The following is a 14,671-nucleotide window of genomic DNA, read 5'->3' as shown; positions in this document are numbered from 1 at the left end:
ACTGCCTGGCCTGCTGTGTTCATCCAGCTCCACACCTTGTTATCTGTAGAGGTTAGGATTTTTTTTAAGTAGTAAAGCAGATGCAACAGCTTAAATTAAAAGATATTCTCAATATTATTGATACTAATTTTTGTTATTCAAATCTACAAAGCCTTTTTTCAGCTGTAATGTCCAACAGCAATCTAATTCTGCAAAACTCAAAATGTACCATTTAGTTTCAATATAAAAGGCTGTATCTTGTGACATTGTTTTGGATGAAATACTATACTGTGGGTTATTCAGGACAAGTAAGCTTTATGTGAACTCTGAATTTAGAAGATTACATGAAAAAAATGAATTAATCACTCATTTCAGTACTGCTCAACATATTTTGGTGTGTGCAGAATTTCTAACATATTTTGTTTATTAATTCAAAGGAATGTGGGTTTTGCAGACTAGGTGAGTATTTATTGTTCATCCCTAATTGCTTAAAGGGCAGTTCAGAGTTAGCCACATTGCTGCAGTTCTGGACTGAAACATACCTGGCTGAACCAGTAAGGATGGCACATTTCCTTTCCTAAAGGACAATAGTGAATCAGTTGGGATTTTACGACAATTAACAATGATTACATAGTTGCCATTAAGCCAGTCTTTTATTCCAGATTTTTATTGAAGTTAAATTCCACTATCTGTTGTGATGGGACTTGAAGCAATGACCTCGGTGTGCAGTGTTGGAAGTTCTGGATCATTAATCCAGGAGCACACCACCATGCCATTTGCTGGTAGAAAAACCAGGCTGCAGCAAGTACCTCCTCAGGCCAATTTGCTCTTCTCGCCACCTCCCTCTGCAAATCCACAAAAAGCGAAATTGTGCCCTCCCTTCTTAAGAACACTGGCTGTACGTACAAGGGAAATTAGGGACGAGCCATAAATGCTAGTCAGCCAGCAATGCCCACGTCCCACAAATGAAAAGAAAAAAATGTTTTACCAGATGATGATGGATGGCTGGCAACTGCAGTGAGCTATTCAAGCAAGGAGAATGGAGTAAAAATTATAGAAAGAAATATTTATTTGTAAAGAACATTTATCTGTGATTTCAATGCAGGATGTTTTGATGTTATCAATTGAGAGTCTGGCTGAGATAACAGCACGCTGCATTGAGCAACTCCATAAAGTAGCTGAGTTAATCCTCCATGGACAGGATGTGGAGAAGCCAGCATTGGATCAGTCTAAAATCCTCACTAAGTAAGACCTAAAACTATACTGATGTTCATTTGGGATCATTTATTTGATTTATTCAAAAATATGTATTCTATATGCCATGATTAGAAAAAGTGACAAGAAAAGCAGGCAATATTGTTTTATGAAAACATCAGAGCTCTGATGAGGAGTCATCTAGACTTGAAAAGTTAGCTTGCTGTCTCTCCATGGATGGTCTGCTGTGATCTCCAGCATTTATTGATTTCAGTACAGTTTCCAGCATTTGCAGTAATTTGCTCCAATATTATTTTATGGTTCCTTTTTGTTAAAATTAGGAACTAAAAGAAAACATTCGTCAGGTGGTAAAATAACGGATCTATGCTACAGTAGTTACAACAGAATTCTAGCAATGGCAATTTTGTGTAGGCGATAGAATTTGCTGCCAATATTTCCTTTAAATTTATAATGTTTCATCTTGTAATGACGTCATGCCCCCACTTTGTGCACAACCTAAAGAAATCTGCATAAAACATATCCCAGGTTTCAGTTTCTTTTCAACTGACTGCAGAAATATTTTCCAAATGTTCAAATTATCTTCAACATGGACTAAAACTATTCAGATCTCCACATGAAGACAGCTATTATTTTTCGTTCACATGTTGTGATGATACAGTGTGAGTCAGAGAGTAATACAGCATAGAAACAAGGCCTTTGGCCCACCATGTCTAAGCCAACCAACAAACACCAAACCCCACTAATCCCATTTAACTGTATTTGGTCTGTAACCTACAGTGCCCCAGCATTTTAAGTACTCATCCAGATGACCCCTAAATGTTTCGAGAGTACCTGCCTCCACCACCCTCTCAGGTAGCATGTTTTATATATCTACCACTCTTTGGGTGGTAAAATAATTCTCAGATCTCTTCTAAACCATGTATTCCTCACCTTAAACTTATGTCCTCTGGTCTTAAACGTGTTTAAAATTGGAAGAGATTATCACAATCTACTGTTTATGCCTATCATAATTTTGTATACCTGAATCAGATACCCTATCTGACTCTGCCCCAGGGAAAACAAACCCAGCCTATCCAGTCTCTCCTCATAACTAAGAATTTTCATCCCAGGCAACATCTTGATGAATCTCCTCTGCACTTTCCCTGGTGCAGTGAGTCATTTTGATAATATGGTGACCAGAACTGCACATAGTATTCGCTTCGTGGTCTAAATAATGTTTTATAAAGTTGTAACAAGACTGCCTCGCCCCCGTATTCTGCGTCCCGGCTAATGATTGCAAGCAGCCTGTACACCTTCCTCACCACTCTGTCTACTTGTACTGACACCTTCAGGGATCTGTGGACTTGTTCACAAAGGTCCCATTGTTCCTCAGTATTCTGTAGGACCTACCACTCACTGTGTTTATCCTTCCCTTATGAGACCTGCCAAAACACATCACCTCACATTTGTCAGGATGAAATTCCACCTGCCGTTGCTCTGTTGAGTTTACCAGCTGATCAATATCAGACTGTAGCCTGAGACCATCCACGTCACCGTTGACAACACACTAATTCTCATGTCATCTGCAGCTTACTAAATAAGCCTTCCATATTGACATCCAAGCTGTTAATATCCAGAATAAACAGCAAGGGTCCCAGCTGTGATCCCTGTGGTACACTGCTGGTCACAGACTTCCAATTACAAAAACAACCCTTCATTATTTCTAAGTCACTTTTTGATCCAATTTGCCTTGGATACCTGTTGGACCAGCCTTCCATGTGGGACCTTGTCAAAGGCGTTATTGAAGTCCATGTCTACCACATCAACTGCACTACCTTCATCAACATATTTAGTCACCTTTACAAAAAAAAAATCAATTAACTTAGACAGACAGGCTCTCCCTCTAACAAATCCATGCTAACTATCCCTGATCAATCCCTGCCTTTCCAAGTATTGGTTAATCCTGTCCATCAGAATTTTTTCCAATAATTTCTGTACCACTGACATCATTCTAACTGATTTGTAATTATCTGGCCTGTCCCTGCTGCCCTGCTTAAACAAGGGAATCACATTAGCTATTCTCCAGTCATCTGGCACTTCACCTGTGGCCTGCGAAGTATTAAATAAATCTGCCAGCGCCCCAGTAATCTTCTCGCTTGCCACCCATTGCAGCTTGGGATGCATCTCATCAGGCCGTAGGGATTTACACACCTGTATGCCTGCCAAAACATCTAATACTTCCTCTGTATTAATCTTAACATGCTCTAGAACCTCAACATCCCAACTGATATCCTTTGGTGCAACGTTTTCTCCATTGTGGATAAAGATGAGAAGTATTCATTTAAGACTTCACCTATGTCCACTGGCTCCATGCACAGGTTGCCCCTTTGGTTTCTTTTAGGTCCTATTCTTTCCATGATAATCTTATTAATATTAATATACTTATAAAAAGACTTGGGATTTTCCTTAATCCCATTTGCCAAAGATATTTCATGGCTCCTCTTTACCCTTCGAATTTCCTTTTTAAGTAATCTCCTATACTATCAATGCTTTTGCAGTACTGTGTAATTCTGGTCATCCTGCTACAGGAAGGATATTATTAAATTGGAGAAGGTTCAGAAAGGATTTACTGGGATGTTGCTGGGGCTTGAGGGTTTGAGTTATAAGGTGAGGCTGGCTATGTTGGGACTTATTTCACTGGAGCGTAGGAGGTTGAAGGCTGATGTTATAGAGGTTTATAAAATCATGAGGGACATAGATAAGGTAAATAGGAAAGTTATTTTCCGTCAGGTGAGAGAGTTCAAAACTAGGGGGCATGTTTTTAAGGTGAGAGGAGAAAAATTTAAAATGGACCTGGGGAGCAATGTTTTCACACATAGTTTGATTCATATATGTAGTGAACTGTCAGAGAAACTGGTAGATGCAGGTACAGTTACAACATTTAAAGGACGTTTGGACAGATAAATGAATAGGAAAGGTTTAGAGGGGTATGGGCCAAATACAGGCAAGTGGGACTAGTTTAGTCTGGGAAACTTGGTTGGCATGGACGAGTTGGACCAAAGGGTCTGTTTCTGTGCTGTATGACTCTGTGACTTTTGAAGGACCACTCCTGTTTTTAACATGCTGTACCTGACAATGCTTCTTTCTTTTTCTTTATCATACTGGCAATATCCCTTGACATCTAGGGTTCCCTGGACTTGATGCCCTTGCCCTTCACTCTTGGAGGAAAACACTGAATTCTCACGATACTACTTTTAAAAGGCTCCCACTTTCCAAATGTAGGCTTACATCCAGGTAGCTGCTCCCAGTCTATATTTGCCAGATCTTGTATAATGATATTGAAATAGGCCTTCCCTCAATTTATCTCTTAACTTCTGCACTATCCTTATCCCTGACTTTGAAACTTAGAGCTATGGTCACTATCCCCAAAGTGCTCACCCACTGAAACTTCAACCACTTGACCAGTTTCCCTAGGATTAGGTCTAGCACTACTCCATCTCTAGTAGGACCATCTACTGGCATGAAAAGCTTTCCTGGATGTGATCTTTCAGTTCTTCTGTGAAGAAATGGAGGTTGGATATTAAATGCTCCATGGGTGTGATTTCAGCATGTGGGGAGGAGTGTGAATTGGTCAGATAGCCAGCAATCACCTTCCTTCACACCCACCCTCAAGTGCAATCCCATTAAAAGAAAAGCAGATGGGTGCCAAGATCATCAACCTGGAGGTGCCTTGTGTTTGCTGACGCAACTTCCAAGATTGTGTTGGATGGATAGCTCAAATGGTTAGAGTGTGGCACTAATAATGCAAAGGTCATGGTTTCAATCCATGCTGATCAAGTCTGCAGGCTACTAACCGAGAATTTACTTTTTACTTGGAGGGCCAAAGGGTCTGTTACTGTGCCGTATTGCTGTTTGTAAGATACCAACTTCACCTACCAAACAGAACGTAGCCCCTCCACCACTCTCTACCCGTTCCCTGCACTGTAGCATCCTTCCATCTTGAAACCTGTGACGTAGAGTCATGTACAGCATGGAAACAGACCCTCTTGTCCAACTCATCCAACCAGATGTCCCATATAAATCAAATCCCATTTTCCAGCATTTGGCCCATATCCCTCTTAAACCCTTCCTATTCATATACCCATTCAGATGCCTTTTAACGGTTGTAATTTTAACAGCCTCCACCACTTCCTCATTCCCGACACACAACACCCTCTGCTTAAAAAAAGTTGCCCCTTAGATCCCTTTTAAATCTTTCCCCTCTCACCTTAAACCAATGCCCTCTAGTTTTGGACTCCATATTCCCCACCTCTACTCCAGGGAAAAGACCTTGCCCATTTACCCTATCCATGCCTCTCGTGATTTTATAAACCTCCTATAAGGTCACCCCTCAGCCTCCGATGTTCCAGGGGAAATAGCTCCAGCCTATTCAGCCTCTCCCTATGGTTCAAACCCTCCAACTCTGGCGACGTCCTTGTAAATCTTTTCTGAACCCTTTCAAGTTTCACAACATCCTTCCTCTATCAGGGAGACCAGAATTGCATGCAGTATTCCAAAAGTGGCCTAACTAATGTCCTGTACAGCTGCAACATGACCTCCCAACTCCTATACTCGATGCACTGACCCATAAAGGCAAGCATACCAAATGCCTTCTTCACTATCCTGTCTACCTGCGACTCCACTTTCAAGGAACTATGAACCTGCACTCCAAGGTCTCTTTGTTCAGCAGCACTTTCCAGGACCTTACCATGAAATGTATAAGTCCTGCCCTGATTTGTCTTCCAAAACGTAGCACCTCATATTATCTAAATTGAACTCCATCTGCCACTCCTCAGCCCATTGGCCCATCTGATCAAGATCCTGTTGTACTCCAAGGTAACCTTCAGGAAAAAAAGCTGGAGTTGCTGGAAAAGCTCAGCAGGTCTGGCAGCATCTGTGAAGAAAAATCAGAGTTAACGTTTCGGGTCCGGTGACCGTTCCTCAGAACCTGAAACATTAACTCTGATTTTTCTTCACAGGTGTTGCCAGACCTGCTGAGCTTTTATAGCAACTTCTGTTCTTGTTCCTGATTTAAAGCATCCACAGTTCTTTCGCTGTTTATCTGAGGTAACCTTCTTTGCTGTCCACTACACCTCCAATTTTAGAGTCGTCTGAAAACTTACTAACTATACCTGCTATGTTCATATCCAGATCATTTATATAAATTAAGAAAAGCAGTGGACCAAGTATCAATCCATGTGGCACACCACTGTTCACAAACCTCCAGTCTGAAAAGCAACTCTCCATGAAACCCTCTATCTTCTATGTTCGAGTCGTTTTGTATCCAAATGGCTACTTCTCCATGAGGACCCTTTGTCGAACTCATTACTGAAGTCAGTATAGATCACATCCACTGCTCTGTCCTCATCAATCCTCTTCGTTAGTTCTTGAAAAAACTCAATCAAGTTTTAGAGACATACAATTTCCTGCGCACAAAGCCAAGTTGACTATCCCGAATCAGCCCTCGCCTTTCCAAATACATGTCAATTCTGGCCCTCAGGATTCCCTCCAGCAACTTACCCACCACTGATGCCAGGCTAAACTGACTATAGTTCAGCAGCTTTTCCTTACCACCTTTCTTAAATAATGGCACCATGTTAGCCAACCTCCAGTCTTCTAGCACCTCACCTGTGGCTATGGCTGATACAAATATCTCAGCAAGGGGTCCAGCAATCACTCTCTAGCTTCCCGCAGAGTCCTAGGGTATACACCTCATCAGATCCTGGGGATTTATCCACCTTTATACGTTTTAAGCTGTCCGCCACCACCACCTCTAAAATATGGACATTTTTCAAGATGTCGCTTTTTATTTCCCCACGTTCCATATCTAGCATATCCTTCTCCACAGTCAACATTGATGCAAAATACTCATTTAGTATCTCCCCCGTCTCCTGCGGTTCCAAACATAAGGGGCCTTATTCTCTCCCCAGTTACCCTTTTATCCTTAATGTATTTGTAGAGTCCCTTTGGATTCTCCTTAACTCTATTTGCCAAAGCTATCTCGTGTCCCCTTTTTGCCCTCTTAATTTCCCTCTTGTGTATACTCCTACCGCTTATATACTCTTCTAGGGAATCATTCGATTACTGCTTTCTATACCTGACATATGCTTCTTTCTTTTTCTTGACTAAAACTTCAATTTTTCTAGTCATCTACACCTACCAGCTTGCCCTTCGTCCTAATAGGATCATACTGTCTCAGGACTCTCATTATCTCATTTTTGAAGACTTCCCATTTTCCAGGCCTCCCTTTACCTTCAAACATCCACCCCCAATCAACTTTTGAAAGTTCTTGCCTAATACCATCAAAATTGGCCTACCTCCAATTTAGAACTTTAACTTTTATATTCTGTCCATCCTTTTCCAACACTATTTTAAAATTAATAGAATTATGGTCACTCGCCCCAAAGTGCTCCCCCCAACTGACACCACAGTCACCTGCTCTGCCTTATTTCCCAAGAGTAGATCATGTTTTACACCTTTTCTAGTAGGTACAGCCACATACTCAATCAGACTATTTACTTGTACACACTTAACAAGTGCCTCTGCATCCAAGTCCTTAACATTATGCCAGTCCTAGTCTATGTTTGGAAAGTTAAAGTCCCCTACCATAACCACCCTATTATTCTTACAAATTTGCTTCTTCATTTCCTGCAGACTGCGGGTCTATAGTACAATCCCAATAAGGTGATCATCCCTTTCTTATTTCTCAGTTCCATTCAAATAGCTTCCCTGGGCATATTCCCAGGAATGTCTTCCCTAAGTATAGCTGTAATGTTATCCCTAATCAAAAATGCCACTCCACCTCATCTCTTGCCCCCCTTTCTATCCTTCCTACAGCATCTATACCCTGGAACATTAAGCTGCCAATCTTGTCCATCCCAGAGCCACATCTCGGTAATTGCTATGATATCCTAGCCCCATGTTCCCAACCGTGCCCTGAGTTCATCTATCTTGCCTGTTAGGCCTGTTGCATTGAAATAAATGCAGTTTAATTTATCAGTCCTACCACGTTCTCTGTTTTTTTCCTGCCTGCCTTGACTGTTTGACTTCCTCCTTTTCCCAACTGTACCCATCTCAGACTGATGTCTTTCCTCACTATATCCCTGGGTCCCATTCCACCCCTAGTTTAAATCCTCCCAAGCAGCGCTAGTAAATCTCCCTGTCTGTATATTAGTCCCCTTCCAATTCAGGTGCTATCCATCCTTCTTATACAGGTCACTTTTACCCCAGAAATTATTCCAATAATCCAAAACCGTGATTCCTTGTCACTGCACCAGCTCCTCAGCCACACAGTCATCTGCTGTATCCTGCTATTCCTAGCCTCACTAGCTCATGGCACCAGGAGTGATCCAGATATTAATACCCTTGAGGACTTCCTTTTTAAATTCTACCTAACTTCCTCTATTCTGTCCTCAGAATCTCATCCCTTTCTCTTCCTATGTCGTTAGTTCCAATGTGTACAATGACCTCCTGCTGGTCCCTTTCCCCTTTGAGAATATTCTGCACCCTCTCTGAGATATCCTTGATCCTGGCACCAGGGAGGCAACACGTCATTCTGATTTCTTGCTGTCAGCCACAGAAACGTTTGTCTGTGCTGCTGACTAGAGAGTCCCCTATCACAATCGATCGCTGGAACCTGACGTAACCCTCATTACATTGGAGCCAGTCTTGGCACCGGAAACCTGGCTGTCAGTGCTACATTCCCCTGAGAGTCCATCACCCCCTACATTTTTCAAAACAGCATACTTGCTGAAGATGGGAATAACAACAGGAGACTCCTGCACAACCTTCCTCCCTCTCCTACATTTCATAGAATCCCTACAGTGTGGAAACAGGCCCTTCAGCCCAATAAGTCCACACCGACCCTCGGAGCATCCCACCCAGACCCATCCCCCTATAACCCACCTTATCTACACATCTTTGAACTCTATGGGCAATTTAGAATGGCCAAACCACCTAACCTGCACATCTTGGGATTGTGGGAGGAAACTGGAGCACCCGGAGGAAACCCGCGCAGACACTGGGAGAATGTGCAAACTCCACACATACAGTCACCCGAGGGTAGAATTGAACATGGGTCCCTGGCGCTGTGAGGCAGCAGTGCTAACCACTGAGCCACTGTGCCGCTCCTGGAGGTAACACATCTACCTGACTGAATCTTCGGTCTATCTCCCTTCCTGCAACTGCCATCCATCACACCCCCTAGGTCCTATAAATTCCTCATTGCCTTTAACTCCCGCTCCAACTGATCTAATAGGATTCACAACCAAACATGCTTCCTGTAGACATAATCATCAGTAACATGGAAATTCTCCCTAATCTTCCACGTCCGACAGGAAGAGCACATCACTCCACTAAAGGCCACCTTTGCACCTTAACAATCTACAGACCCAGAAAATAGCACAATCCTACTGCTTTAAAAAACACTGCTCCAGGCTAACTTCATCCTATTTTTTATATTTTTAAAGTTTAATCAAGAGACAGATCTCAATAAAACGTGTAATCAAAAAAGAAACCAGTCTACTCACTATTGTGGATTTACAAAAAAAAAGTAAGCACTCCTACACAGGTTTCTCCACGGTCAGCTGTGAACTTTGCTGTTTGTTAATTTTTCTTAGAGGACTCCAACGTCCAGAGATAATGAAACAGCAGAACAATCAGCAGTGCAGGTTACTGCTGGGTCACACAGCAGTGCAGGTTTATTTCTCCATTTGATTCACTTCCTATGTGGTCACTGCTTTTGTCTGTCTCCCTTTTTTTAAAGTGCCGTTGTTTTGATCTCTTCTTTGCCCAAAGTTCTAAAACAATGCACAACCTATGACAGTAATTACTGTTGCTAGAATTCAGGGAAATCAGCTCCAATACTGAAAATATCTGAAAAAAAAGGAGCAGCTCTTACAGACACAATATTTTCCCGTCCTCCATCTTGGATTACTCAGAATCTTACTTTCTTGGGGCAGCCAAGTTCCTTTACAGGCTCCTTTCTGCAGTACCAGCAACTCCCACTACAGAGCTCTGGCACTGCCAGGTAAGACGGAGCTGGCAACCAGTCAGATTATTGAACAACTCCTGAAGGTGAGATTTCCTTCTGAGTGAGGGGTAAAAGTCCCACTTAGCCAATTTAGCCTGCCTGCTGCATTGCAATAGGATAGGCTTGCAAGGAGCATGTTGGCTTTCAGTCAACTTGCCGTCTGGACTGTGAGCTGATATTGAGTGATCTGCTCATTCCCCACTTCTGCAAGTTTCTACCCAAAGTCATTTTTGAAATAACTCCACAGAGGCTAGTAACCTGTCACCAAGTCATCCTTTCATTGTACTTGACACTTGTTCGGCTTCCTCAGAGCTAGCTCTCAGAGTGAACAGAACCTCTGACACTCCTGTTTACATCTGTCAGCCAGGGCTCCCTGATTAGACCAGATTAACAGCCTCAATCAGGGAACTCATATTCTGTGAGGTCCACCTGGCTGATCTTATCACAATCACTACAATTTTCTGTACTTATAGTAGTTCAGCTCTGTTTAACTTTCTTGGAATGGATATGAAAGTTTTCACGTAACTCTATCACCAAGCCTTTATGCAAGTTTGATTATTTCCATTTTGTTTTGTAATCACATTTTCTCACCAGATTTTATGTCCTACTGATCCAGGTTAACTATTGCAATGTGTACGGAAGTGTCCTCACTTTCTAAGAAATTTGCTTCCTGTTTGACTCAAGCCGGGGTAAGTTCTTGTAGTTATTTAGTATCACTTTTACTGCCTTAAATTTAATAATGACACCTGCTTCAAACTTTTATATCAAACTTCAAGGTGCCAATTCGGATTAATAGTGATTTCACAATTCATAAAAAGTTCAATATGGTCTGGGTTGGAGAAGTTATTGAAGCAGTACAGGTTAAAATGTTTCATCAAGTAAGAAAGTACATTGCTGAAAAATATTCAAAACAAAATTGCAGAGACAGTTTTCTCAATGTACCAAATGGTTTTCCGTAACAGAAACAGGATATAAATACTTTTGGAATTCCTCCCATATTTTAAACAGTTGGTTAATTTAACGTAAGACATACATAAGACTTTTGTGGATACATGCTGTTCAGCCATTCGTATACGTTACCACAAAAATCTTTTGCTGTTTAATCTTTCCAGTCCTAGCCACAGACCTTTCCCTTTGTTCCCTCCCCTTCCCCACATATCACTTACTCAAAACCTATTGCTTTTCGAACTTTCCTCAGTCTGGTGAAAAGTCAGCATCAACCTCGAATCTTGAATCTGTCTGACCTGCTGGGCATTTCAGTTTTCCAGCAGTATTTTTTTTTGTAGCCTATGGCAGAGTTGGCTTAATTGCATTTGTGAAATTTTCTATGCATTGTTTTTACAGGCTAAAAAGAAAGCAGAGGTTTTAAATCCACAGATAAATACTATATTATTGGAGGTGAGCTTTACACTTATTGAAATAATGCCGAGACAATACTCCACAATATATTAGTTTGCTTTATTTGAGGTAACATACCTTACCTACTATTTATATTTGCTTAACCATTAAGATACCTTGTTTAATTTTCAGAATATGGAAAGCTGTTTTTATGTTTGACCAGTATATTGACTGCAGGCCAATTATGGAAAGTTTGTCTGATTTCATGCCAATTACAGAATGTGTGCATTCAGGCTAAAAAGCAATGTGAATTCTCTAATACAGCTATCTACGTGCCTCTTTCCTCTGCACTTGCCCTGTACTCTTTTACATTTTCACTTTTCAAATATTTATGTATTATTTTCAAAGCTATTGTGGATCTTTTTCCACAACGGATTTTTGTTGCGTTATGAACTTTAAGGTGCTATCAAAAAAGAACAAATTTAGGTAGAGATTAGCTACATTCCCACAAAAACAAAAGGAATGGCATCCAAAGCTGGAGTTTCCAGGATTACTAAACATAAAGAGCCGAATGAAAGCAAAAAAGGCTTATGCTAGGTGTCAACTCGTAATTCGGTAGAGAACCATACAGGATTCAGAAACATGGGAGGACTGCAAAGAGAAGTAAGAAAATCAAAGCGAGTGTACAAAAATCAATTAATGGATAACATGAAGGGGAACCCAGATGTAATTTTTATTAACATCCAAGAAGTAAACAAAACTACCAAAAGGGGGAAAATTGATTTGCATTTATATAATGCAGTTCACAGCCACAAAGCACTTTACCAGTGACCAAGTACTGATGAAGTGTTGCACTGTCAGAGGTGCCATCTTTCAGATGAGATATTAAACCAAGGTCCCATCTGCCTGCTCAAGTTGATGTCAAAGATTCCATTGTACTGTACATTTGTACCTTCACGGTTGCTGGGTCAAAATCCTGGAATTCCCTCCCTGAGGGCATTGTGGGTCAACCTACAGCAAGTGGACTGTAGTTGTTCAAGAAGGCAGCTCACCACCACCTTCTCAAGGGCAACTAAGGACGGGTAATAAATGCTGGCCCAGCCAGCAATGCACACATCCCACGAGTGGACAAATAAAAAAATTTAAAGGACTATTTTGAAGTAGAATAGAGGATTTATTCCCAATGCCCTGACCAATATTTATCCCTCAATCTGTATTTTATGTTGATTATCTGGTCATTATCATATTGCTGCTTGTGAGAATTAGCTATTGACTGCTGCATCTCCTTTGTTATAACAGCCTCTATGCTTCAAAAACATACTTCATTGGCTGTAGAGCCCTTTGAGTTGTCAGAAAAAGAATTATAGAAGTATTTCTTCCTTTGTATGGGCAATCAGCTGTGAAAACCTTGGTATGGTTGATTCAGAGGCTTAGATAATCATTTCAGAGGATGCTATGCTGGTTTACGAGTAGAGGCAGGTTATATTACAGTTGGGGCAGCCAAGTGCCGAAGTGGACCAATTTGAATTCTGCTTTGGGTTTCTGGGACTTCATGCCGTTTGTATTAAAGGCTTTGGCTCTTTAGCCCTCAGTTGCTCCACTCACTCCCCATGCGAACTCGTGGCATTCCATGAGCATTCATACAATATAGAAGCATATGGTACAGAAGAGGCCCTTCACCCATTGAGTGTGTACCACCAAATATACACTAAATGTACACCAGCCCCACTTTCCAGCACTAAGCCCATAGTCTTGAATGTTATGACACTTCAAGTGCACATCCAAGTACTTTTTAAAGATTGTGAGTTTACTTACCTCCACTACTCTCCCAGGCCGTGTATTCCAGATATGTGCCATTCTCTGAGTGAAAAAATTTTTACTCAAGACTCCTCTAAACCTTCTGCCTTTCACGTTAAAAGTGTGCCCTTTTGTTGTTAATATACACTCTGTACAGATCTACTGAACCATTTGGTGGCAAAGACCTGTTATGGATCTGGACAGAAGAAAAGCACACATTCAATTTCAATTCCATTTCAAGCCTACCGACTCCCACAGCTACCTAGAATACACCTCCTCCCACCCACCTTCCTGCAAAAATGCCATCCCCTATTCCCAATTTCTTCGCCTCCGCCGCATCTGCTCCCGAGATGAGGCATTCCACTCCCGGACATCCCAGATGTCCTCGTTTTTCAAGGACCACAACTTCCCCTCCACAGTGGTCGAAAACGCCCTCGACCGTGTCTCTGCATTTCCAGCAACTCATCCCTCACGGCCCCTCCCCGCAATAACAACCAAAACAGAATCCCCCTCGTCCTCATGTACCACCCCACCAACCTCCGGTTCCAACGCATTATCCTCCGGCACTTCTGCCATCTGCAATCTGACCCCACTACCAAAGACATTTTTCCCTCCCCACCCTTATCTGCTTTCCGGCGGGACCACTCTCTCCGTGACTCCCTTGTCCGCTCCACACTCCCCACCAGCCCCACTACCCCCTGCACTTTTCCCTGCAACCGCAGGAAGTGCTACACCTGCCCCTACACCTCCACCCCCATCCCAGGCCCCAAGAAGACCTCCCACATCCGCTGTTCCCGATGAGGCCTCCTCTACGTCGGGGAAACCAAGCTGAGGCTTGGGGACCACTTTGTGGAACACCTACGCTCGGTTCGCGACAAACGACTGCACCTCCCAGTCATGAACCATTTCAACTCCCCCTCCCACTCCTTGGACGACATGTCCATCCTGGGCCTCCTGCAGTGCCACAATGATGCCACCCGAAGGTTGCAGGAATAGCACCTCATATTTCACTTGGGAACGCTGCAGTCCACTGGTATCAATGTGGACTTCACAAGCTTCAAAATCTCCCCTCTCCTGGCCACATCCCAAAACCAGCCCAGCTCGTCCCCGCCTCTTCTGTCAACATTTTTTTTCCAGTCTTATGAAAAAGACATACTTAACTTCCAACTTTCAGTTCTAATGATGGCTATGTGACAGAAACATTGTAGCTGACCTTTTCTTTATACACTTTTATATATGCCTGGCATTTTATCTCTTTATTTCAGATTTCCATCGTTGACAGTTTTCTGTTTT

The 14,671-nt window shown here is 42.2% G+C and overlaps 1 protein-coding gene across 1 annotated transcript in view; it reads left to right on the top strand.

Annotated features, from left to right (window-relative positions):
- LOC109936605 (protein NOXP20) overlaps positions 1–14,671 on the top strand; it is a 39,454-nt gene that overhangs the window by 19,844 nt on the left and 4,939 nt on the right. The window contains exons 8-11 of the mRNA XM_048601103.1: positions 49–51; positions 1,085–1,224; positions 10,860–10,932; positions 11,588–11,641. Coding sequence (XP_048457060.1) covers positions 49–51; positions 1,085–1,224; positions 10,860–10,932; positions 11,588–11,641 — 270 coding nt within the window. The remainder of the gene's footprint in view (positions 1–48; positions 52–1,084; positions 1,225–10,859; positions 10,933–11,587; positions 11,642–14,671) is intronic.

The sequence above is a fragment of the Rhincodon typus genome, chromosome 1 (genome assembly GCF_021869965.1).
Source record: "Rhincodon typus isolate 14 chromosome 1, sRhiTyp1.1, whole genome shotgun sequence".
NCBI lineage: Eukaryota > Metazoa > Chordata > Chondrichthyes > Orectolobiformes > Rhincodontidae > Rhincodon > Rhincodon typus.
Note: the sequence above shows the minus strand (reverse complement) of the source record. Positions and strands in the feature narration are given on the sequence as shown.